At 40.6% G+C, this 26726-nt stretch overlaps 1 protein-coding gene across 2 annotated transcripts in view; it reads right to left on the bottom strand.

Annotated features, from left to right (window-relative positions):
• nom1 (nucleolar protein with MIF4G domain 1) overlaps positions 1–26726 on the bottom strand; it is a 78096-nt gene that overhangs the window by 26159 nt on the left and 25211 nt on the right. The window contains exons 3-6 of one of the 2 annotated variants that reach the window (XM_059971877.1): positions 20977–21172; positions 17795–17914; positions 17591–17701; positions 7102–7212 (exon numbers count right to left, since the gene is read on the bottom strand). In XM_059971877.1, coding sequence (XP_059827860.1) covers positions 7102–7212; positions 17591–17701; positions 17795–17914; positions 20977–21172 — 538 coding nt within the window. Of the gene's footprint in view, positions 1–7101; positions 7213–17590; positions 17915–20976; positions 21173–26726 lie in introns of both variants that reach the window. The other variant, XM_059971876.1, reaches the window with a different exon arrangement.

Here is a 26726-nt window from a genome sequence, read left to right as displayed (position 1 = left end):
ATTTTTGAACACAGAAAACCTACAGCACAATACAGGCCCTTCAGCCCATAAAGCTGTGCCGAACATGTCCGCACCTTAGAAATTACCCATAGCCCTCTATTTTCCTGAGCTCCAAGTACCTGTCCAGGAGTCTCTTAAAAGACCCTACTGTTTCCGCCTCTACCACCGTTGCCAGTAGTCCATTCCATGCACTCATCACTCTCTGAGAAAAAAAACTTACCCCTGACATCTCCTCTGTACTGACTTCCAAGCATCTTAAAACTATGCCCTCTTGTGCGAGCCATTCTAGCCCTGAGAAAAAAGCCCCTGGCTATTCACATGATCAATGTCTCTCATCATCTTATTCGCCCCTATCAGGTCACCTCTCATCCTCCACCGCTCCAAGGAAAAAAGGCCGAGTTCACTTTTCTAATAAGGCATGCTTCCCAATCCAGGCAACATCCTTGTAAGTTTCCTCTGCACCCTTTCTATGGTTTCTACATGCTTCCTGTAGTGAGGCGACCAGAACTGAGCACAGTACTCCAAGTGGAGTCTGACCAGGGTCCTATATAGCTGTAACATTACCTCTCAGCTCCTAAACTCAATCCCATTACTGATGAAGGCCAATGCACTGTATGCCTTCTTAACCACAGAATCAACCTGTGCAGCTGCTTTGAGTGTCCTATGGACTCAGACCCCAAGATCCCTTTGATCCTCCACACTGTCAAGAGTCTTACCATTAATACTATATTCTGCCATCATATTTAACCTACCAAAATGAACCACCTCACACTTATGAACTCCATCTGCCACTTCTCAGCCCAGTTTTGCATCCTATCAATGTCCCACTGCAAACTCTGACAGCCCTCCACACTATCGACAACACCCCCAACCTTTGTGTCATCAGCAAATTTATGAACCCATCCCCCCACTTCTTCATCCAGGTCATTTATAAAAATGAAGAGTAGGGGTCCCAGAACAGATCCCTGCGGCACTCCACTGGTGACCGACCTCCATGCAGAACATGACCCGTCTACAACCACTCTTTGCCTTCTGTGGGCGAGCCAGTCCTGGATCCAAGGAGTGGTCTGGAAGACAGGCACCTTTGGGGTGTGGTCCTGCAGACAAACTGTTCCACGGCGGTGTTGCCGACTTGAGCACCGTGGAAGATCAGAACATTGGGAGAGCAGTGTATGCTGCTGTTGAAGTAAGTGACTCTGCAGACTGCAACATCAAAAGAGCAAGCTGTTGGTATCCCTCTCGCTTTGGCAGGAGCGATACCTCTCTCTCCCTTGATTATGAGTGATAGCCTGTGAGATGGACTTTACATAATGGTCTCATTGGGCGTTTTGCTATTCCTTGCATGGCGGGTGGTGGGGAGAGATGATGCTTTTTGCTGAGGCACGGGGTGGGAGGGGGAAGATTGATGCTTTGTTGCTTCTTGTGCGGGTGGGGATTTTGAGGTTCTAACCTTTCTGCCATTCATTCTTTGTAGTTTTCTTCTGTTTTGTGAATGTCTGCAGAGAGTAAGAATTTCAGATTGCATACTGTGTACATTCTCTGATATTAGACAGAACCACTGAACCTTTTTATATTGGCCATCTTGCTTTTATCCTTCAGTCCAGATCGAGGGACTATCCAAACAGCTGATTGTCCGTTTACCTTCACTGACATTGCCTGAGTTTCTGAGTTCCTCCAGCATCGTTTATTGATACTGAAAGACATTAACAGTTCTCGAATTATACTGAGCCAAAAAAATGATAAAATTGCAGGGCATTTATAAGAACCACGAAGAACACTAGTCCTAGATAAGACAAGAAAATGGCTTCGAATTAATTCAGAATTAAATAACGTGTAGCTGGGATTTGGAGTCTGCCAAGCGGAGGAATAGCTGTGAGGCCCATCAAATATATAATGCCTGATAACAGGGTGGAGATTGATCCAGCTGAACTACCAGAGGTACAAGTACCATACAATTGATCAAGAAGGAAGCAGTAAGAGCTGAGAATAACATAAGAAAGAATCACGCAAGGCCATTTGGCCCCTTGCATCAGAACTGCCATTTAGTAATATCATGGCTGATCTTTCAACTGCACTACATCTCTGCACTAATCAATTTCCCTAATGTCCATTGACCTCAGTCTTACTTACACCGGGTGACTGAGCCTCTACAGATCTGCTGAGTAGAGACATACAAAGATTCATCACCTCAGGGTGAAGAAATTTCTTCTCACCACTGTCCCAAATGGCAAACATGCTGTTTTGAAACTGGAGTTCTCGAGTTCCAGTCAAGAGGAAATATCAGTTGTTCACATACCAATCTAACATTGAAAAGACATTGTCTTGATTAATGAGATCTTTTCTAATTCTTCTGAAAATAGACCCATTCTAGTGAATTCCACTCACTTTCTATATCAGAAGTATGTCCTTCCTTGGGTAGGGAGGTTAGTCTTTTGCATAATATTCCAGATGCAACTTCACCAACACTTAGGAATTCTCTACACTTGAAGCCTCTTGTCATAAGCATGTATGGAAAACACAGATAAGTGAAGTTCACCTACACCAGCAGGAGGATCATGACAAAGCACCATGGAAAACAAATGAGAAGGAAACTCAATACATGTTTTAAACAGCAATATAAAGACACAAGAGATTCTGCAGAATCTGGAATTCTTTAGTAACACAGAAAATACTGGAGAAGCTCAGCAGTCAGGCAACATCTATGGAGGGAAATAAACAGTCAACATTTCAGTCCGAGTCCCTTCCAGGTTTGGAAAGAAAGGGCAGAAGTCAGAATAGGAAGGTGGGGGAAGAGGAGGAGTACATTCTGGCAGTGATAGGTAAGACCAGAAGGGAGGGGAAGGTGGAGGGGTGGAATGATGCGAGAAACTGGGAGGTGATAGGTGGAAGAGGTAAACTGCAATTAATATTGCAAGTAGTCTCACCAATAACATTTCTTTAGATCAATGTTGACAGTGAACGAACATTCCAATGTCAGAATCAATGCTGAAAATTGTTAATATTTATTTACATCAACAGACATATCGAGAATCAATTCTTTTTATGACATATTTCATCAAGCATTCGGTTGAGTCTGATCTATCAGATTGCCAAATTTATGTGAAGCATGCAACACTGCCACCTAGTGGCATCACATCAGCAAGCATCTTTCAGGAGCTTGCCACTTGTTTTAACATAATGCCAACAGTTCATCTACAAATATGAAGGCCCGTTGAATATTGACTGAAAATTAGTAGCTCATTTAAAATGTGTGAAGGTGGAGGGGACATGTTGCAGACTAGTTCAAAGACATTCAAGTAAAGAAACTTCAAAGACAATTACATTTGGAAGAGATGTTCGGTAAGTGAAATTTATTTTATCGGACACAATTTTTTCTTCCTAGATGCAGAGCAAGAAGTTCATTGCATGAGAGAAAATGTGTTTGGTCTTATGAAATGAAGATCGGACGTAACTGTATTGCTTAAAGATGGAACTATTTGTCCAAACTCAACCATCTCCACTTCTAGTCACTTTTGTCATTTGTGATTCTTGACAACTCCCGTCAGTCACAATTTTGTGACTTCCAATCCGACCTGAGCAATTTCTGAACAATATCTAGGTGGCTCTGTGAATTGTTAAGGGAGCATTGCAATGTGAGTGCTGTCTTGCAGATCACCAGAAGCTGTAGGTACATACTCTCAAAGTATTTAAGAGCTATTTAAATGAGTAACTGAACATAATGACACAGAATGTTACAGGGGTGGCTAAATGATGGCAGATAGGATTAGTGTTGATAGGAATGTGATGGCTACATGATCGCACTGGACCAAAGGTCTCACTTCTTGCCTTGTGACTCTAACGCTTTGGAATATAGTGGATATGCAATTGGAAGTTCTGTAAGACTTAGAAGCAGAATTAGGCCATTCAGCCCAATGAGTCTGCTCCACCAATCAATCATGGATAATTTCTTTAACTCCATTCTCCCACCTTCTCTCCATTGCTCCATAAGCAATCAATAACTTATTAACCTCCACAGCCCTTGTCAATGAATTCCAGATTTACAATCCTCTGCTTGAAGAAATTCCTATTCAGCTCTGTTTTAGAGGGATATCCTTTTATTCTGGGGCTGTGTGCAGGGATCTTAGACTCTCTTACTAATGGAAGCATCCTCTTCATATCCACGCTATCCAGGTATTTCAGTATCAATACTGAATATAATACAATACAATATTTCAATACAATACAATTTCAATACAGTATATTTCTCATACTTCTGAACTCCTTCGAGTACAGGCCCAGAGGCTCAAATGTTTCTTTGCACTCCTGGCATCATCCCTGTGAATCTAATTCTGGACCCTCTCTAGGGTTAGCACATCCTTCTTGAGAAGCAGGGTCCAAAATTTCTGACCAACACCTTGAAAAAATCTTCAGCAGTACAGTAATTCTTGCTTTTAAAAAAAATTTAGTTATACAGTGTTGAATAGGCCCTACCGGCCCTCCAAGCTGCACCACCTGAGCAACCCAACAATTTCGACTTAACCCAAATCTAATCATTGGACAATTTACAATGACCAATTAACGCACCCTGTACATCTTTAGACTGTGAGAGGAAACTGGAGTAACTGCAGAAAAGCCAAGCACTCCACAAGGAGGATGCTCTATACAGATGGTACTGGAATTGATATTGAATGCCCCAAGGTGTAATAGCGTCATGCTTAACTCTACACTACACTGGCACACTTTTATTTTATACTCTTGTCCTCGTGAAATAAGGTCTATTGCCTTCATTTTTACTAAAGGTAGTGACGAATCAGTTTACAGGAGGAAGATTAGAAATCTGGCTGAGTGGTGCCACAACAACAACAATGTTAGCAAGCTCTTACTCAATGTTAGCAAGCTGATTGTAGACTTCAGTTGAAGGAAACCAGAGGCTCAAGAGCCAGACCACATTGGAGGATCAGAGGTGGAAAGGGTTAGCAATTTTAAACTCCTCAGTGTTATTATTTCAGGGGCCCAGCACAAAAGTGCAATTACGAAGAAAGCACAGCAGCACCTCTAATTTTTAAAAAAATATATAAAAGGAATTAGTGGAGATTCAGCATGACATTTAAAACTTCAACAACTTCTACAGATGAGTGGAAAAGAGTACGTTGACTGGCTGCATCACAACCTAGTATGGAAACACCAATGCCCTTGAACGGAAAATCTTACAGAACCTAGTCCACCACAGGTAAAGCCCGCCTCACCACTGAGCACAGGTACATGGAGCATTGTCACAGGAAAGCTCCATTGATCACCAGGGACCTCCATGAACATTGTCATGCTCACTTCTCACTGATGCCATCAGGAAGGTGGTACAGGAGCCACCAGGTTCAGGAACAGTTATTATCACTTAACCATCAGGCTCTTGAATACAAGGGGATAACTTCACTCTTAATTTTATTACTTTTATTTTTGTATTGAATTTGCAGTTTCTCTTGTACATTGGTTGAAAGGCCAAGTTGGTGCAGTCTGATTCCATTATGGATTTACTGAGCATGCCCACAAGAAAATGAATGTCAGGGTTGTATATCATGACATGTATGTACTGTGATAATAAATTTACTTTGAACTTTCAGCATAACCTGCAAGTTAACCCTGAGAGAATTCTGAACTTCGACTCAAGTTCCTTTGCTACTACGACTTGTGAATTCTCTTCCCATTTAAAGTATAATCTACACCTTCATTCTTCCTATCAAAGTGCATAATCCCAAACTTCCCTCCACTATATTCCATCTGCCACTTCTTTGCTCACTCTCCCAACGCGCCAAAGTCCTTCTGTAGACTCCCTGCCCCTGTGACATTACCTATCTTTGTATCACCTGCAAAGCTAGCCACAGCGCTGCTAGTTCCTTCATCCAGATCATTAATGTATAAAGTGAAAAGTAGTGGTTGCAACGCTGACCTTTGTGGATCTGTACTGGTAATTGGTAACCTCTTTATATCTCTCTGACTTCTGCCCATTATACAATCTTCAATCCATTCCGTTAACGTCATGGACTCCTATCTTTTTCAGCAGCCCTGTGTGTGACACTTTATCAAGGGCCTTTTGAAATCCAAGTAAATTACATTAATCAAACCTTCATCTAACCTGCTTGTTACATTCTACTAATAGATTTGCCAGGCAAGGTCATCCCTTAGGCAAACCTGCTGACTGTCTTATTTATCAAGTACTTCCGAGTATTCTAAATTTCATCCTTAATGGACTCTAAAATCACCAGAATCAGGCTAACCAGTTTATAATTTCCTGTTTTTCCTCTCTTCCTTCTTAATCAGCGGTGTCATATTTGTGATTATTCAGTCTTTTGGGACCCTGACTCCTGTGATTCTTGAAAGATCACTACTAATGCCTTCACAATCTTTTCAACTACCTCTCAAAACTCTGTGGGGTAGCCCATCTACTCCAGGTGACTTCAGACCTTTCAGCTTCCCCAGCACCTTCTGCCTAGTAATCCAGTACACTCACCTCTGCCCCTCGATTCTCTTTCAAGGTATCCAATGGTAACTCTCTTATCCTTTATGCAATCTTCTGCAATCTTTATATTTTATTGACTAGTTTATCCTTATTTTTCATCTTTCCCTTCCTTGTAGCTTTTTCAGTTGCCCTCTGTCGGCTTTTGAAGCCATCTTAATCCTCTGGCTCCCCTCAAATATTTGTCATATTGTATGCCTTCTCTCTAGCTCATCACAATTTTATACAATGTTGAAGTTCTGAACAGATCAGATGTTGTCTATGTCAGGAAACAGAATTTCTGGTGCTAGTAGGCAAGACGCTGATAATGGCATTTCTCGTGTTAAATGAAAATAATTGTAAAACAACCAGTGTTGTGCATCAGCGAAGCAGCCTGACAACAAAGATTTGGGAAGTTTCTCAGAGATTGAGAAAAATGATGGTAAGATGGAGATAGTGAACAAGTTTTGAAAGATATGTTTTCAAGTGGAGGGCCAAATGAAAATACCCAGACTATGATTCGTTATATTCAAATCAGTAAAACTTAATTAGGGAAAAGTCCTAGCATTCTTCCACTTGTTTGAAGTATGAATTTATTTTCTGTACTTGTTTTAAAAATATTGTTGCATTACCATGCTCCTCTGCAGTTTTCGAAATCTTTCCACTGGTTCAGGATCATAGCCTGGAATTTTTCTCATATCATTATTCTTCAATGCCAACAAGATATCCAGCATAAAGCGAATCTAGAAAAAGAAAATGAGTTGCAATGTAAATTGGTAAGCAATGGATTGTAAGACTATTCTGGTTCATTTGGCTGATCCTAAAGCACAATACACAGAGAGAAAAAAACATTACCCACAGTCCAACCACTTTCACTATTAAATACTTGGCAATGCTCCTGATATTATCTGCTTCATTTGCCATTCCGGATAATCCATTGAAAATATTCATGGTACCACTGATGAAATGAGCTGGATTTCATTGCAGTCCAATTCATTATCATTATGATAGTTTTGGCTCTCTTCACAAATGCTGTCTGACTGCAGAGTACTTCCAGCTAATCCAACTTTTATTTACTCCTGATGTTGTCTACGTGGGTTTTAGTAATGCTTTTGAAAAGGTTATTTACTGGTAGGTCAGAAAATTAAAAGCCCACAGAATCCAATGGGGGTTGGTAAAATGTATGACAGAAAAGTTGTAACTGCACTGCGCAGGGTGACGAGGATATTCATAGGGACACTGCACTGGAAAAGGTTAGCAATCCAAAAGTTCTGATTAAGCTGTAGTTGTTCTTTGAAACCAAGAAGCAAAGTTATACAGCATGGAAGTTGGCCTTTCAGCCCAACTCATCCAGAGTGACCAAGAGGTCTAGAAAATCTTTTCTTGTCTGCCTGCATTTGCCCTATATCCCACTGAGCCATTTATATCAATGTAGCTGTCTAAATATGTTTCAAACACAGTAATAATACCTACCTCTAGAGTTTCTTAGGGCAGGTTGTTGTGTAGACCTACTACTCTGTGTGAAAAATGGATAGGTTTCACTCTCTGTATGGAAGAGCCCTTAGGTTCTTTTTAAATCTTTTCCTTCTCATCTTAAATCTATGTTCTGCAGGTTTTCACTTCCCTACCCTGGAAATAGACCGAATATCCACCTTAACTTTGTTCATGATTTTGTAAAGCTCTGTAAGATCCCCCCTCAGGCTCCCATGCTCCAATGCTCCAGGGCAAAGAGGCACAGGCTGTCTTGCGTCTCTTTGTTACGAAGCCCTCCAGTATCAGAACCATCCCAGTGAATCTTTTATGCACCCTTTCCAGGTTAATGACATCCTTCCTATAGCTGGGTGACCAGAGCTATCCAAGTGTTGTCTTACCAGTTACAACAGGTACTCTTGTACTCAGTGCCCAGATTAATGAATGTAGGTGTGCCTAATGCTACCTTCACCACTGTCTACCTATGTTGCCATTTTCAAGAGCTAAAAAGCCTGCAGCCCTTGGTCTATAAACACTCTACAGGTGAGGCTGAAGGAGATATAACTGAGGTGCATAAAATTATGGGAAGCCTAGGAAACAAAGATAATTAGGATCAAATGTCTTACGCAAAGCAATCAAAAGCAAGCACCAGAATCATTTAGCATAGAAAACAGCCCTTCAATCACTATGTCCATGCTAACCATCAAGTACATATCAATGCTACCCCAATTTACTACAACTTGTCCATTGTCTTCTATACAGGTAGTCCCTGAGTTATGAACGTCCGACTTATGGACAACTCGTACTTATGAACTGAGGAAGGAGAAAGCAGTCCACCATTTTAAGTTGGATTGCGATGCTGTTCGCCATTTTAAGTTGTTACTGTTGACACTGTGTTGAGTGTTTAACTTTGTATTTGGCTTAAATTTTTCTTAGTGAGATTCACCCTGACCCCGCCCCACCCTGCTCCAGTCAGCTGGTGGCGCCGTGAGATCAACGCTGGGCTCGAGAATGGGGGTTCCTGAGTTCAATCTAGTGACAGACAGCTCCCGTGCCGGGTTGATGTCCATCCAGTGACTCCCGTACCATTCGTGCCGGGTTGATGACGAGCTCGCAACTCGACCTAGTAAAAAAAACACTGCCACCTCCAGTTTAAATTTCCATGTGGAATATTGTGCAGGATCAAATACCCAAACCCAGCACAGACCCCACTTGTCCCATTTAGCCTTTCTCAGTGCAGTGGAGTTTAGGACCCGGCGGAGCTTGGGATCCACTGCCCGCAGTGTTTCTGTTCTGTTGACGGGAAGTGATCACGATTGAAAATAAGGTGGAAATAATAAAATGTTTGGAAAGAGGTGAAACGCCATCGGTCATTGGAAATGCATTAGGCTACAGTCGGTCAACGTTCGGAACAATTTTAAAGGATAACAGATAAAGTGAGAATAATGGAGCATGTGAAATGCCCTGCCCCGATGAAAGCTACAATTATTACTCAGCAACGCAGTGGTTTAATTATTGGAATACATATGTTTCTTAAGTGTTTTATATGCATAGAAAGGTAAAATATATACTATATACTAAGACAAACGTTTGACTAATTGACGCTAAATAATACCGGATGTACTTGTTCCAACTTACGTACAAATCCGACTTAAAGATGGACTCAGGAATGGAACTTGTACATAACCTAGGATCTGCCTGTACATTGGTAAATCAATACCTCATCTACATAATTTTTAATGCTGAGTAAGTACCAGCCTCCTGCAACACCCACTCAGGCAGTGCATTCCAGACAGAAGGACAACAAATGCAGTAGCTTTATGCAACATGGTTAAACCAAGTAATTTTAATCTTTTCGCTCTAATGTCAGTAGGGAAGTTACTAGAAAAAAACTGAAACATCATTAATCTGCACTTGTTAAAGCAGGGATTAAATCAAAGATTGTCAGTGTGTCTACATTGGTTAGGCCATAACTGGAGTACAGTGTTTCATTCTGGTCTCCACGGTACAGGAAGAGAATGACTGTATTGAAGGATTAGTGTTGGTGTGCTTCTGGTTCGGCGCAACACTGAGATGAATGGCCTGTTCCTGTGCTGTACTGTTCTGTGTTATATGTATAGGGCAGCATGCAGAGGAGATTCACCAAGATTCTTCAGCTAGGAGGGGACAGTGGAAAGGCTGGTTTTGCATTCCTTGTAACAAAATAAGCTGAGTTGGACTTGACAGACAAAATTATAATAGGCATAAATCGGGTGAGTAGTAGGAATCCTTTCCTCCTAAAAGTAATACCAAAAACTAGAAAGCAGTGGTTTAAAAAATTTAGAAGGGATCTGAGGAAGTTGGGCAGCTCTCCAGTGAGCTATTGTATTCTATTAGGACCCTTGAAATCCCCTTCTTTACCTCCCCTATCAGTCTGTTGATTTCTCAACTGTTAAACCTGCTAGGGCATCCAATATCCCTTTTTAATGACAACTTATTCTAGAATTTCATCTCCACTTTCCCCAACATACATCCTATCCTACCCAGAAACATCAGGCAATGGAAGGAAAAACCATCACTACGAACAGGCACCACTTGCTTACCAATATCTCCCTGGTATTAGAGTGCTGATTTCATCTATGGTAAAGAGTCAGGCCATGTGTTGATCATAAATTAACTATCATGCTAATACACCATGCCACGAACTGTCATTGATTAGAAAATTCAATGGACTAGTCATTAAAATTGTTACTACAAGAGGAGAATGGAATTTAGGAATTTTGTGAAGCCTCTCTATTAGTTTTAAAAGAAAACCCTTCATATGCTTTAGAGAGTTTAGTTACACAAAAGAAAGCTGCTCTAACTGCCACTTCACCAACTATCACTCCATTTATAACCAGTATATTGTAACTAGAGTTTGTATTGTCAAGGTTGAACTGGAGCAACTCCATCAAGCTAAAATTGTTACCACCTGTAACCTCTACCAAGTAGAACAAGAGCATCAGATATCCTGGGCAGACCATTAACACCTGCTCAGATCTCATTACTGGCAAATTAATTAGGATGTAAATTCTGCTTTGGACTGTATCATGACAATTTGTGCTGGACATACATGCTGGCTTTGCTAGCAATACCTACATCTCAAACTGATCGGGCAGCACAGTAGCGTAGCAGATAGTGTAACACTATTACCACGCTAGCACCCCAGGTTCAATTCTGCCACTGTAAGTTTGTATGTTCTCCCTATGATTGCGCATTTCCTTTGGGTGGTCTGGTTTCCTCCCACATTCAGAGGTCACTTGGTCATAAAGGTATAATTATAAGCTGCAGGCTTGTTGGGCTGGAAGGGTCTGTTACCATACTTTCTTTTCTAAATTAGGGGCTCCCAACCTAGGGCCCATGGACTTCCATGGCATTTAAAAAGGTTGAGAACCCCTGCTCTAAATAATAAAATAAATAAAAAATAAAGCTGGAAAGCAATGCAAGTTGTGAAGAGAATGCAGGGAGGCTTCAGAGAGAAGAATGGGCAAGGACATGGCTACATGAAAAAAACTGCAGATGCTGGAGATCCAAAGCAACACACATAAAATGCTGGAGGAACTCAGCATGCCAGGCAGCATCTACAGAAAAGAGTAAACAGTTAACATTTCAGGCCCAGACCCTTAATCACGTTTGGAAAGGACGAGAAGATAGAATAAGGTGGTGGGGGGAGGGGAGGAAGAATGAACAAGGCGATAGATACAGTTGGCCCTCCTTATCCGCGAATTCAACCAACCACGAATCATGAAAACCCGTTAGTGCTCTTCCAGCACTTTTTCTTGTCATTATTCCCTAAACAATGCAGTATAACAAATATTTACATAGCATTTACATTGTATTAGGTATTACGTATATATTTTACCTTCCTATGCATATAAAACGCTTAAGAACGTATGTTTCAGCGCCGGCTCCAGTGACAGACCACTACTGAGGGCGCTCTCCACAGTGCTGGGTTGATGTGGAGGATCAAAAACCTAAAGCCCCAAAATTAGACCACTACGTTGCTTAGTAATAATTGTAGCTTTCATCGGGGCAGGGCCTTTCTCATTTTATCCTTTAAAATTGTTCCGATCATTGACCGACTGTAGCCTAACGCTTTTCCAATGACCGATGGCATTTCACCTCTTTCCGATCACTTTAATATTTCCACTTTATTTTCAATCATGATCGTGATTATTTTTGTGAACAGAAACACTGCGGATTCAGAGCTTCGCTGGGTCCTAAAGCCAACCGCACTAAAACAGGTTAAATAAGGTCTGGGGTTCCGCTGGGTCCAAAGGTCCACCGCATTGAGACAGGTTGAATAATGGACTTGAGCATCCACGTTTTTTGGTATCCGTGAGGTGTCCCAGAACCAATCCCTCGCAGATGAGGGCCGACTGTACTTTATTGATCCCAAAGGAAATTACAGTGTCACAGTAGGATTATAAGTGCAGATATACAAACATTAGAAGAGAAGTAAGAAAGAAGAAAAAATTTACCTCGACCAGTCTAACAGGATGGGGTAATCACTTCCTTGGGTATAGGATGCTCATTATAGAACCTAATGGCCGAGGGTAAGAATGACCTCATATAATGCTCTTTGGAGCAGCGCAGTTGCCTTAGTCTATATACCACTAAAACTCTCATGCTCCGTTTGTCTGTTTGTGACCTCCAATTCGTGCAAATAGTGCATTATAGTGGCACTATTTTTGGCTAAATCGCCTTAAAATGCGCTAACTTACAGGATGCAGGCAAAGTTCAGGGTTATATATTCGTATAAAATTGCTCACTTGCCAAAATCAACAGCCCAGCTTTCACCCAAGAGCCAATGTCAGCCATGATGGAAACCGCAACGCGACACCATGACGCATGCGCACGGCCAGCCTCAGAAGCGTCTCACGATGCTCACAGCAGCGACACCAACCGGAGAAAAAGGGCAGGGCAGCTCTATTTCGAGCAGTCACATTCTGCTAATCACCATCAGCATGTGCAGGATTAGGACAGATCTAACTGCCACCCATCAATAAGAGGTAATTAAATCTTATTGTAATGACGTAGTTCAAGACACCCAAAGGACAGCAGTGACTATATCACGTCCATTTAGGAGAGCACCAACAACATCATCAAGAGTAATCAGCATCCTGGAGGGTTTGGTGTTACTGGTTCATATCTTCTATCCAGCATTAGGGTAAAAAAAATATGGTCAGCCAAATTATGCCGCGTGGAAAGAGAAGGGGGACATTATGATCAAGAGATGATGCCAAACGTCATCGGGAAGCGACAAGGAGAGGGAGAGAACAAGAATCAGATGAGGCCAGGGCAGCATGACTCCAGGATCAAAGAGTCAGGACAAAAAAGATGAGAGAAGAGACACAGGAGGACAGGCATGCACATCTCTAAAATGACCACAACTGGCATAGAAAGAGGAGAGAGGAAGAGAAATGCACATCTCCAAGATCAGAGACAAAGATTAAACAGAAGAGATGAAGAGACAGCAGATGAAAGGACTGCACATCTCCAGAATGACGAGAGGCACAAGGTTGGCAGATCAACCAGAAATGATGCCATCAAAAGTGTCCTTCGTTAAACAAGGAGGAGCTATATTTGCCTTGCTACATGTCGTTCTTCTTTAATAAACCAAGGTTTTCTTCTTCAATTTCCAAAGCAAAACAATACCAATAGCATTCAGGAAAATTTAATGTTCATTCTGGTTACATCAGACTGCACTACCCTTCTCTCAAAGGGCACCCCAACGGGTCACCCCGTTGTCTAGTCTATTACTAAAAGTGCTCCTTTGTTCAACTTCAGTGGCATGCAAACATTGCCCAGGATTTTCTGCAGGGTCTTTTGTTCACCTGCAGCCTCCAGTGTGCCCAGTTTGACTCCTATAATAGAGCCAGCCTTTCTAATCGGTTTATTGAGCCTGTTGGCATCACACATGTTGATGCCATTGCCCCAACATACCACTGCATAGAAGATTGTGCTGGTGACAGCAGAACATGTGAACGAGAGGCTTGCATTCTCCAAAGAACCTCAGTCTCCTCAGGAAGTAGAGGCAACTCTGACTCCTCTTGAACATAGTCTCTATTGGTGCTCCACTCAGGTCTGTCGTCCATGTGTACTCCCAGGTACTTGTAGTTTCTCACCATCAATAGTAACTGGGAGCAGAGCAGGCTTGGTCTTCCTAAAGTCTATCATTATCTCTTTTTCTTACTGATGTTGAGCTGCAGATTATTCAGCTTGCGCCATTTGACAAAGTCCTCCACCAGGGGCCTGTATTCATCCTCCCACCCTCCCTTTATACACCCAACTATTGCTGAGTCATCAAAGAATTTGATCACTGAATGAGTCATCACTGAGATATGGCTCAGTGTTGTATCTAAAGTCTAAATACCCTAATGCAGGTATACATGGTACATAGGAAGGGAGCCAATACAGTCCCCCATGGGGGCCTAGTGCTGCTTATAGCCATGTCTGACACACAGCTCTGAAGCTGCACAAATTGTGGCCTACCAGTCAGGTAGTCCATTATCCAGGATACAATGGAACTGCATTGAACAAAGCTTTTCCCCCAGTATTGAAAGCAGTACGGTATTGAAGGTGTTTGAGAAATCAAGTAACATGAGCCCTGCTAATCCAAATGGGCGCAGGCTCCATTCAGCAGGCAGATGTCAGCATTGCTGACTCCAATGTGCTCCTGGTAGGCAAAATGTAGGGTTTTGAGGGCTAACCTGACCAGGGGTCGGAGGTGAGACAGGCCCACATCTCTAGGGTCTTCATGATGTGTGAGGTCAGGGCCATTGGATGAAACTGGGAGACGATGAGGGGGTGAAGTAAAGGGAAATTGATTGGCGAAAGAAATAAAGGGCCGGTGAAGGGGGAATCTGATAGGAACGGACAGAAGACCATGAAGGAGAAGGGGAGGAGCACCAGATGGAGATGATGGGCAGGTAAGAGATAAGGTGAGAGGAGACAAGAATGGGGAATGGTGAAGGAGAGGAGGTGGGGCGCAGTTACCAGAAGTTCAAGACAAGGCAGGTGGAACATAAAGGCAAGATAGTCCATTTTGCATCAGAGGTAAGAAGACTAAAATTATGGGAGGCATGAACTGGGTAGATAGAGTCTTTTTGGCTGAGACTGCAAATGTCAAATAGAAGGGGACATAACTAAGTTAAGAGGGGAAGTTAAATGGAGATCTGCAAGGTTGTGGAGTGCAGATCTAAGCACACAAAGCATGAACCATTGAAAATTAACATGTAATCAACAAGCAATCAAAATAAGCAAACACCAAAATGACTGCACTTGCTTGTAGGATAAACAGTAATTATAGCCATGTGTGGATTGCAATGTTAAAGACATTAAACATTACCAATGCCAGACATAAATGGGTTAATCCATGGTACAAGGACATTAGGAAAGAGATAAAGGCGACAAAGGTCAGTTACAACATTAGATAACACAGCAGCAGTAAGGGGTGGTGGTGGGGTGACATTTCCTCTAATCTGCATAGCAAAATTAATAGCCATAAACATGAATCAGTTGTTGAGGTATTTACTGTCAATCTAGCAGACTATGGTATCCCAAGAATATCCCCCCACTAAAGCCTGAATGAAAGCTCAATCACAAACTCTGAGGACTTGTCACTGGTCATTATCCTACTGAAACCTTTATTACAAGAAATCATGAGTACAGCAGTCAATTACCTGGAATCTGGTTGAGAAAGTTAGCTCCTCGAAAATCTGTCTTCCTACAGAAGGAAGGATACACTTACAAGGCAGCGAGTATAAAGAGGATCACAAGGTCGATTCCTCTAATGGATTTGGAGTGGGGGTTGTGGGGAAAGGGTTGGTTGTGGACCGAGATGAAAAAATATTTCTTCACATGAATCCAGCTCAGTACATCATGGGTAAAGCCCGCCCAAACATCTACATGAAACATTGCTGCATCCATTATCATAGATCCTCACCATCCAGGTCATGCTCTTTTATTGCTCCTGCCATCAGGTAGAAGGTACAGGTGCCTCAGGACTTGCACCACCAGATTCAAGAACAGTTACTTACTCTCAACAATGAACCTCTTGAACAAGAGGATAACTACACTCAGCTATTGAGATGTTCCCATAGCTAAAGATCACATATTAAGGACCCTTTGTCTTGTTATTTCATGCTCTGGTTATTTATTGGTATTTATTTATATTTGCATTTGCACAGTTTCTTGTTTTCTATGCTCCATTTGCTCTTTCATTGATCCTGTTAAAAATAATCCTGATAATAAATTTTACATTGAACTTTGAAGAAATAGTAAATCTTGGGGAATTTTCTACAAGCACAGTTATTTTCAAGACCTTTGATGTTAGGGTAATTGCAGGACATTGGGATATTGCAGTACTGTAGGGAAAAGATTGGCCAAGAGAATTTGAATAATGGGGTTGGCAATAGAACTAGAATTGGATTATAACTGTCGCATGTACCAAAGAACAGTGAAAAACTTGTCTTACAGATCAATTCATTACATAGTGTACTGAAGTAGTACACCGTAAAACAGCAACAGGATGCAGAATAAGGTCTAACAGCTACAGTGAAAGTGCAGTGTAGGCTGACAATAAAGTGTAAGATCATAATTGGTAGACTGTTATGTCAAGAGTCCAACTTAGCATAGTACTGAACCATTCAATAGTCTCATAACAGCAGGGTAGAAGACGTTTATGCAGCCAAATAGCATACCTATGTTTTAAGCATATACAGTGGATTCTGGTTAATTGGGCCATTGGTTAATCAGACCAGATGCTTATTTGGGACACTATGTCGCTTAATTGGGACAGGAGATTGTTGTTGAACAGTTTTGAAATAGCATCAGTTGGGTATGTTTGTGTTCAAAGACCAGTTTCTTTATCATTGATAGTTGGCAAGAAATAAGCAGTAAGATAATTCAGAACTGATTTGCTCACAGCAATTTCAAGCATTCAGGCTTGGAGATGACAGAAATGGCTGGGAGTGAAAATGAAACAATTTCACTACTTCAATAAGTTAAGAACTATGAAAAGTTAAGGTAGTCCATTATTTGCACTAGGTGTCTGCGCTGAGTTTTTTTTCCCCATTATAGCAAACAAAAGAACACTACAGTGTACACTGGATGAATTCTTCCATCCACAACTATGAGTTTTAGAACACTGTAGTAGAATTGGTAGTGTTCTCATTTGTTCTGTATCTTATTTAAATACATAATATGTTACTCAGTGAAATGGTAGTTTGTCTTTTTAATATCTTTTAACCATTTCCATGAAATTTTACCTATTTGGTACAGTTGCTTAATTGGACCAAAATGTACTGGTCCCGATGTGTCCCAATTAACCAGAGTTCATTGCAATTATTTTCATTCCAAGCCATTGAGATCAAATCTACTGTAGCTAAATGGAAAATTGAAGATCCTTCATTTTATCCCTGATCTGCATTAATGTCAATTATCATTTCCCCAATTTCTGATCAGTTTCTCAATGGTATAACTAAATTAGGAACTTAAAAAATGAAACTTCAAAGCTTGAAGTATATTTTAATTTCATAAATGTAGGTGTAATGCTCCTGTTAAATTTTTAAACCTATGTTAAGACTGCTAGTCCTTTAATGAACAATGAAAATTTGAAATCTTTCTTACCCTGGTCTGGTCATGAAACTGTCTCCCATCAGTATTAACTTTTCTTTGAGCTTCTAAGATAAATTCTTTCAATGCCACAGCATCATCTTTCCGAAGGGCAAATCCCACATGCTTCAATAAAAAAAGTGTTAGTTCAATGTCTTTCTCTTTAAAGCCATCTATAAGTTTTCTCAGAATATCAAACACTAACGTGGAATGTATTACGTGGAAGTTGTAAAAATGTGCAATCAAGTTGATTAGATTATCAGATTCCTTCCCTTCACCAACATTTTTAGAATGTTCTTCAAATTTCTTCACCACTGCCTCCAAAACATGTGCTCCAACCTGTAAAACAAAAAGGCAACAATCTTGTACCTATAATTCTATTACAAATTACAGCTCAAAATTCATGATCATGTGGTGTAACCACCAAGTATTTAAATTAAACAATAATTGTTATCATTGAATAACACTATGCAGAGAATATTCTCAGGAGCAACAATGAACTAAGTGACCAATTTTAGATGTAGATTCAAGAACAAAGGATGACAGGAGAACTGCTATATTTTCTTTGTTGATGTTACAGAATCTCTAATATCCACTTAAGGCTGCAAACAGGATCTAGACTGAAGACCTCATTTAAAAATATTGCAGTGTTTCAGTCCTGCATTGAGGTATTAGTGTAGGTCAGGGGTGGGGAAACTTTGAGAGCTTATGCCCAAATGGCATGAATTAAAAAAAAATCTGTCACATGCCATGCTAATTTTGGGCAGAGATAATTCTTGATGAATTGGTAACAATAATTATGGACTTTAAGGAAAAACGAGTCCTGTTGCTTATTTACACGCACACATTGTTTTACTATTTAAAAAAACTATAATAGATTCAGATGGAAATAAATGAAGCATTTTAGAAAACCTGTTCAAAATTTGTAATATTAACCTTTTAAGAAAACAACTGAAACTTAAAATTATTTCTAAACAGTAAGCAACACACAAAACATGCTGGAGGAACTCAGCAAACAGGCAGCATCTGTAGAAATGAGTAAACTCACGATGTTTTGGGCTGAGACCCTTCTTCAGGACTGAGAAGGAAGGGGGAAGATGCCAGAATAAAAAGGTGGGGGGCAGGGGAAGGCAGCTAGCTGGAAGGTGATAGGTGAAGCCAGGTGGGTGGGAAAGGTCAAGGGCTGGAAAAGAAAGACTCTGAGAAAAGAAAAGAGTGGACAACAGGAAAAAGGGGGGAGCAGGGGGATATGATAGGCAGATGAAAATAAGTGTAAGGTCAGAGTGGGTAATAGAGGGGGGGGGTGGGGGAAAGATTTGTTCACCAGAAGGAGAAACCAATATTCATGCCGTCAGGTTCAACAATGTCAGATGGAATACAGGGTATTGCTACCCCACTCTAAAGATGGCCTCATCTTGGCACAAGTGGACACCACGGATCAATAAGTTAGAATGGGAATAGGAATGCGAATTAAAATGTTTGGCCATTGCTAAGTCCTGCTTGTGGCGGATGGTGTAGAAGCCTTGATGAAGTGGTGCCTCAATTTATGACAAGTCTCACCAATGTAGGGGGTTGCAGCGGAGGCATCGGACACAAAAGACAACTTCATCAGATTTGCAGGTGAAGTACTGCCTCCACCTGGAAAGACTGTTTGGGGCCCTGAAAGGAGGTGAGCAGGACGTGTATGGGCAGATGTAGCACTCAGGCCACTTGCAGGGATAAGTGCCGGAAGGGAGATTAGTGGGGAGTATTATGTTGGTAGATTATCACTTGGAGACGGCACTCTTCAGTTGGTCACGTTAGGCTGACTTGGAAGATTTGGAGGACACTGAGGAGGATCGACGACACCTGATTACTCAGATTACAAATATCTCTCTCTCACTTCAATACTGAACTGAACTTTTTTTACATATCATCGTAAGACTGTATCACTTACCATCTAAGCTTGAAGAAATTTAGGGATTTATATATTTACACCTATATATACATAACACTGTTAACTCTTGATTTACCTGGTTTAAGTTACTATATGATGTGCTTACTAATAAAATAGTGATTGTTAACAGTGAAACCAGTCTCCAGGTGTGTTCTATTGTTGCTGATACTTTTACAGGGTTGTGTGTACGTGACAGGAGGGACTAATGTATGAGGGTATCATGATCCTTGCAGATAGCCTGGGGAAGAGAGGGGATGGTGGAAATTGCGGAGGATGTGTTGGATGCAGAGACTGATAGTGTGGTAGTTAAGGAGAAGGGGGACTCTATCACTATTATGGCAACAGGAAGATGGGGTGAGCGCAAATATACAGAAAATGGAGAAGATGTGGGTGTGGGCAGCATCAGAACCTTCTTCTTTAAAGGAGGAGTGTATCTTTGATGTCCTGGAATAGAAAGCTGCATCCTGGGAACAGATGCGGCAGAGGTGAAGAAACTCAAAAAAGGGAATAGCCTTTTGACAGGAGATAAGTGTAGACAAGCTCTAAATAGTAAGTTTATTTTAACCATCATTTTCCAAATACTAATGTGTAGTGTAGTTCTGTGAGGATTTCAAATTGCATTGTCAAATGTCAGATGTTCTTGCAACTGTCTAGCTGGTGTCAAGTAGGTGAGACATTACCTGTGAGAACATCGCACTACTATCTGTAAAGAGTAATTTGCTGCTTCTTTTAGCAATAAAGATAGCATAATCTCTCTATTTTGAGTAGGCTTTAAATTGAGAGGTGGCATTGCATGGCCCACACCAACATTTTATGTGTTTGCCACCCCTGGTGGTCATATCACCCCACTGAATTATTTATAGTTATATAGGTTAGAAATGTGTCACTTTTATCTGAAAGTCATGTGCCTATAGTTAGAAAAGTGGACAAAACATACAATTTGAATTCCAAGACTTCTATTGATTGGTTAGTCTATTTGAAACATAAAATTTCAGGAAATTAACAAAGCATTGGGTTTCTAGATCCCTTATTTGACAAGATTCAATTTTGTTTTAACCACACAGGAAAAGATCCAGTATTTAGAAACTGCAAGTTTTCACAATCTCTTGCCGTATTTCAAGGCAATGAGAATTCTTTTAATGTTGATTAAGCCTTTCACAACCACTAAAGCTATCCACACTCCTTTCAGAATAGAAAATATACCATGACTTCTATAGATCTAGAAGCCTGTTTAACAAGCTGTAAAATTTTTTCTAGGAATCAGAATTGAAAAATGGATCAACTAAGAGTAATGTTAAATGTACTGCCAAAATAAAATATTTGCACTTTTTCTACAAAAAATGTAACTCAATTCCTGAAAATTTCAACTATGCTGATATGCCAAATTAAAGACGAGTTAAAAAAAAAAATCACACACAGAAAGAGTTCATGAGCAATATAATAGACATCTCAGGAATGAGATTACCTCAATTCCAACATTGTGATGAAGAATGCTAACCAGCAGAACATGCTCCATCATCAGTCTGTTCGGCATCAAGGCTGGTGTGACACATGCAATTAGGAGTATATCGGTTAGGGTCTCATTCATGTCTTTACGACTATTTGTCATGTAAAATTCTTCAAGCTGGCCACTAATAGAGGCCATATTTGGTTCACTCAGTCTGAAAGCAGATAACAATGATTTAATACACATAACATGAAATACTTGTAAAAATCAGTATAATTCAATATTTATCCAATAGAGTGGTTAGCCTATACAATAGACAATAGGTGCAGGAGTAGGCCATTTGACCCCTCGAGCCAGCAGCGCCATTCACTGTGATCATGGCTGATCATCCACAATCAGTACCCCGTTCCTGCCCTCTCCCCATATCCCTTGACTCCACTATCATTAAGAGCTCTAACTCTCTTGAAAGCATCCGGAGAACTGGCCTCCACTGCCTTCTGAGGCAGAGCATTCCACAGATCTACAACTCTCTGGGTGAAAAAGTTTTTCCTCAACTCTGTTCTAAATGGCCTACCCTTTATTCCTAAACTGTGGCCTCTGGTTCTAGACTTCCCCAACATCGGGAACATGTTTCCTGGCTCTAGCGTGTCCAATCCCTTAATAATCTTACATGTTTCAATCAGATCCCCTCTTGTCCTTCTAAATTCCAGTGTATACAAGCCCAGTCGCTCCAATCTTTCAACATATGACAGTCCCGCCATCCCAGGAATTAACCCTGTGAACCTACGCTGTACTCCCTCAATAGCAAGAATGTCCTTCCTCAAATTTGGAAACCAAAACTGAACGCAATACTCCAGGTGTGGTCTCACCAGGGCCCTGTACAACTGCAGAAGGACCTCTTTGCTCCTATGCTCAACTCCCCTTGTTATGAAGGCCAACATGCCATCACCTTACTCAGGTACCATTCTAGTACAACTATGCTGTATATCTAACACTGCTCTCAGTATTATAGGTGCAGTCAACAAGAGCTTTGTATTACTTGGGTATGGATCCTCTAGTTGTCTATTTACAAACATAAATTTTCATTAGCCTTTATTTTGTGCCATGACATTTTCATGATCTATGAACTCGAACCATAAAGGCACTTTTGATCTGCAATATTTCTGGCATTTCGTCATTTAGAAAGAACTACCTTTCTACATTCTCAAGAAGAGTTTGAACACCATCCGACAGTTGCTTGTTTAGTGAAACTGATACAATTGCCTCTAGTGTTCTGAAGAGGAAAATATCAAGAGGAGCAGTTTGCAAATTAAGATTTCTTCACATTTGAGAGACGAGACTTATATAATGATTCATTACTTACACACCAAACCTTCAAAGAGATGCTGTTTCCTTCAGAGTACAGAATATAAGCTTCATTTGTATATCCAAACCCAAATTAAAAGATAAATTTCTTAGTTCACAGGGGCTGTGTGCCCAGTCCCTTGCTTAACTCACTTTATTGTCTGGTTGTCCGCCCTGTGGGATGTAGTGTTTCATTGATTCTTTTATAGTTACTGGATTTACTGAGTATGCCCATAAGGAAACAAATCTCAGGGATGTTTATCGTGATACTGTACATTTATTATCAAAGGACATTTACTTTGAAGTTTTGAACTTTGAACTTTTAACAGCATAGAATGAACTAACCTTCTCTTCCCCAGAATGATTCACCAGTTCCACTCCTAGCCATTTTGTAGCCCAGCAAATTCTCGTCTTCATTTCTTTTTACTTTTTTGCTTTACGTTTTATCATTTTCTTAGCTCTGACTCTATTTGCTGGTGTATTCTGCCTCTTTCCCCTCCCAGTACGATCTGGCTGTAGTGTTATGCACAATTCAGGGATTCCCCCCCCCCCCCCTTCACCCCGCTTTGGAATATCCCCTTAGTTAAGCCTCTATTTTACAGTCATAGCATCAGAATGTTATACAAGAAGGAAATAGGCCCTCCATCCCATCTCATACTTGCTGACCAAATAGTCTGCCTGTGTTTGGCCCATAACCCTCCAAATCTTTCTTATTCACGTACGTGATTATATGTTGTATAAACTTGTAATTGTATCTGTTCTACAGTTTCCTTGGGCAGCTTGCCCCATACACCCACCAACCCATGTTCCTTTTAAATATTTTCTGCTAATCTTAAACCTCTGCCGTCTAGTTTTAGACTCCTCTATGTCACCATTTCTCCTCTAGCTTCCCATAATGCTCTAATATACATGTGGTCAGGCCTCTGATTTATCTACCTTAATAGGTTTCAAATTGCCAGCTCCTCCTCTTTCCCGATGAGAGCATCTCCTATTTTTTGTATTTGGAATTTTGTAATAATTTTCCATTTCCTGTTTAGTCTTTTTCCCCATTCTGCTTCTACCCTCTCTTTGCCAACACCACAAAACCCCAATGAGGATACTGGTTCCATTCCCATTGAAGTGTAGTACACCGTTTGTAGAGGTCCCACCTCCTTCAGAGATTGCCTGAGTTCCTCGGGAGTCCGAAGCCCTCACCTCCTATGTCTTTCTGGTCAATGTACTAATCTGCTTTACCTTCCTATTCCTGTGCTCAAAACACGTCACACTGATATAAACAAATACTCCCAACTTTGTGGTCCTGATCCTTATCTTTTTGTAACTCCCTAAATTCTGCCCATGAAACATTATCTGTCTTTTTACTAATGTCATTGGTATCAATATGAACTACGTTCTCTGGCTGTTCACCATTTCAGTAAAGGAAATATAAAATCTATCTTATAATCCATCACTTCTTGAAAATATTTCAAATTTAACTGAAAGCTTATTACTTTAGCTTTATGTTATTTAATTAAATAAGTCACATTAGAAACGATTCAGCTTGATAAAACTATTAGATTATACTGATTGAAAAGCAAAAAAAAACTGCAGGTACTAGGAACTTGAAATAACAACTAAAAATGCTGGCAATACTCAGCATGTCAGATAGTATCTGTGGAGAAAGATACAGCTGTCCTACTTATCATCATTGTGAAATATGAACGTGTTTTCTTTGCGTGATGCTACGTAATCCAGGTACTTCCAGCATTTTCATCTATTTTATACTGAACTGTATGAGAAGGCATGTTCAGAACCAAACAATTCCTTCCAGATTAAGCATTTTCTTTACCAAGTAATCCTCAAAGCTCTGAAACATTGTAATTAGTCAATTTACTATGGAAGTTATTGATCTTTAAAAGTTAATACAATATTTGTAGCAATTTCTTGTCGTAATTGATTTATAATGCTTATTATCTTAAGAACAAAATATGTTGAAAGCACTTAGCCAATCAGGGAACATCTCTAGATTTAGGAAGCCAGAAACAATACAATTAATACAATTAAGTCACTGTGGATCTCGAATGTTTCCAACTTTTTGTCATCTAGAAGGTACTATATACTTCCACATGGTGAAATTTGATTGAAACTGAAATGCTTGAAGCAGGTGAGGGGATGGCTTACAAAGGACTGCTTGTGGTCGGGGATGGCCTGCTGCCAACATGATTTTGTGCAAGGAAAAACCTGCCTCTTCGATTTTTTGGAATTTTCTGTGGAGGCTATTAAAAATGACGAAGGCAAGATGCATAGATGTGACGTTCATGGACTTTACTAAGACGTTTGACAAGGTCTCACGTGGTAGGCTGGTCAAGAACATTAGGACACCTAGGATCCCCTTCCTTTCCTGATGAAGAGCCTCAGCCTAAATATTGACTGTTTATTCTCCTCTATATATGCTACCTAACTTGCTGAGTTCCTCCAGTATTTTGTGTGCATTTCTGGGATCCAAGGTGTTTTGACAAAATTGATCCAAAATTGGTTTTGTGATAGGACGTACTGGTGGATGGCTGCTTTTCTAACTGGAAACTTATATTCAGAAATGTACCACAGAGACCAGTACTGGGACTTTGAAGGGTATCTTATGACTTGGATAAGAATGTTTGTTGTATGATAAGCAAGCTTGATAACAAAATGAAGATTGGTGGAGTTGCAGATAGTGTGGTTGCTTGCCCAAGGGTATAGAGTGCCTATAAAAAAAGTATTCACCCCCTTGTTTTTTTGTTTTACAACATTGAATCACAGAGGATTTCATTTGGCTTTTTGACACTGATCAACAGAAAAAAACACTTGCATGTCAAAGGGAAAACAGATCTCTATAAAGTGATCTAAATTAATTACAATATAAAACACAAAATAATTGATTGCATAAGTATTCACCCCCACCCCACCCTTTAATATGACACACTGAATCATCACTGGTGCAGCATACTGATTTTAGAATTCACATAATTAGTTAAATGGAGATCTGTTTTTGGAGACCTGTGTGCAGTCAAGGCATTTCAAAATATACCTGCGTCTATCTGGAAGGTCCAACTCTGCTGGTGACTAAATTAGTAAGACAAAAGAGCACTCCAAGCAATTCCGCAAAAAGGTTACTGAAAAGCACAAGTCAGGAGATGGATACAAGAAAATTTCCAAGTCATTGAACGTCCCTTGCCTGCTGCAGTGAAGCATCCTTGGAGTATAGTTAAGTCAATCATCGGGAAATAGAAAGAATATGACATAGCTAGAAATCTACCTACAGCAGGCTGTCTTCAAAAACTGAGTTACTGTGCAAGAAGGGAGCTAGTGAGGCAGGCCACCAAGAAGCTATGACAACTCTGGAGGAGTTACAAGCTGTAGTGGCTGAGATGGGAGAGACTGTTGTCCGGGTGTTTCACCTGCCACAGCTTAAAGAGAGAGTGGCAAAGAAACGGCCACTGTTGAAAAAAACACATGAAATCTTGACTAGAGTTTGTCAGAAGGCACGTGGGAGACTCTGAAGTCAGCTGCAAGAAGGATCTATGTTCTGATGAAACCAAAATCGAGCTATTTGGCCACCAGACTACTGCTACACCACACATCATCAAAACACACCATTCCTACCGTAAAGCACTGTGGTGGCTGCACCATGCTGTGGAGATGCTTCACTGCAGCAGGCCGTGGAAGGCTTGTGAAGGTAGAGGGTAAAATGAATGCAGCAAAATACAGGGAAATCCTGGAGGAAAACCTGATGCAGTCTGCAGGAGAACTGTGACTAGGGAGAAGATTTATTTTCCAGCAATAACCCCAAGCATTTAGCCATTCCTGTGTAGTTTTGGCTTTAAAACAACAAAGTTGATGTCCTGGAGTGGCCAAGTCAGAGTCCAGACCTCAATCGAATTGAGAATTTGTGTCTGGACTTGAAAAGGGCTGTTCACTCATGATCCCCATACAATCTGACAGAGCTTGAGCAGTTTTGTAAAGAAGAATGGGGAAAATTTGCAGTGTCCAGCTGTGCAAAGCTGATAAGAGACATATCTGACAAGACTGAAGGCTGTAATTGCTGCCAAAGTGCATCTACTAAATATTGATTAAAGGGGGTGAATACTTATGCAATTATTTAGTGTTTTATATTTGTAATTAATTCAGATCATGTTGTAGAGATCTGCTTTCACTTTGACACAAAAAAGTTTTTTTTCTATTAATCAGTGGCAAAAAAAACATGAAAACTTCTACCAAGGGGGTGATACTTTTTATAGGCACCTTAGAAGGATGAGACTTTGGACATGCAATCCAAAAATGCCTGAAAATAGGAACACAGCTGAATAGGACAGTGAAAAAAAACATTTAGCTTGTTTGTTTTCTCGGGCAGATGTAGAGAATGAGAGTTGTGATATCAATTTGCAGCCATCCAGGCACTGGTTAGGTCA

Source organism: Hypanus sabinus, chromosome 6 (genome assembly GCF_030144855.1).
Source record: "Hypanus sabinus isolate sHypSab1 chromosome 6, sHypSab1.hap1, whole genome shotgun sequence".
NCBI lineage: Eukaryota > Metazoa > Chordata > Chondrichthyes > Myliobatiformes > Dasyatidae > Hypanus > Hypanus sabinus.
Note: the sequence above shows the minus strand (reverse complement) of the source record. Positions and strands in the feature narration are given on the sequence as shown.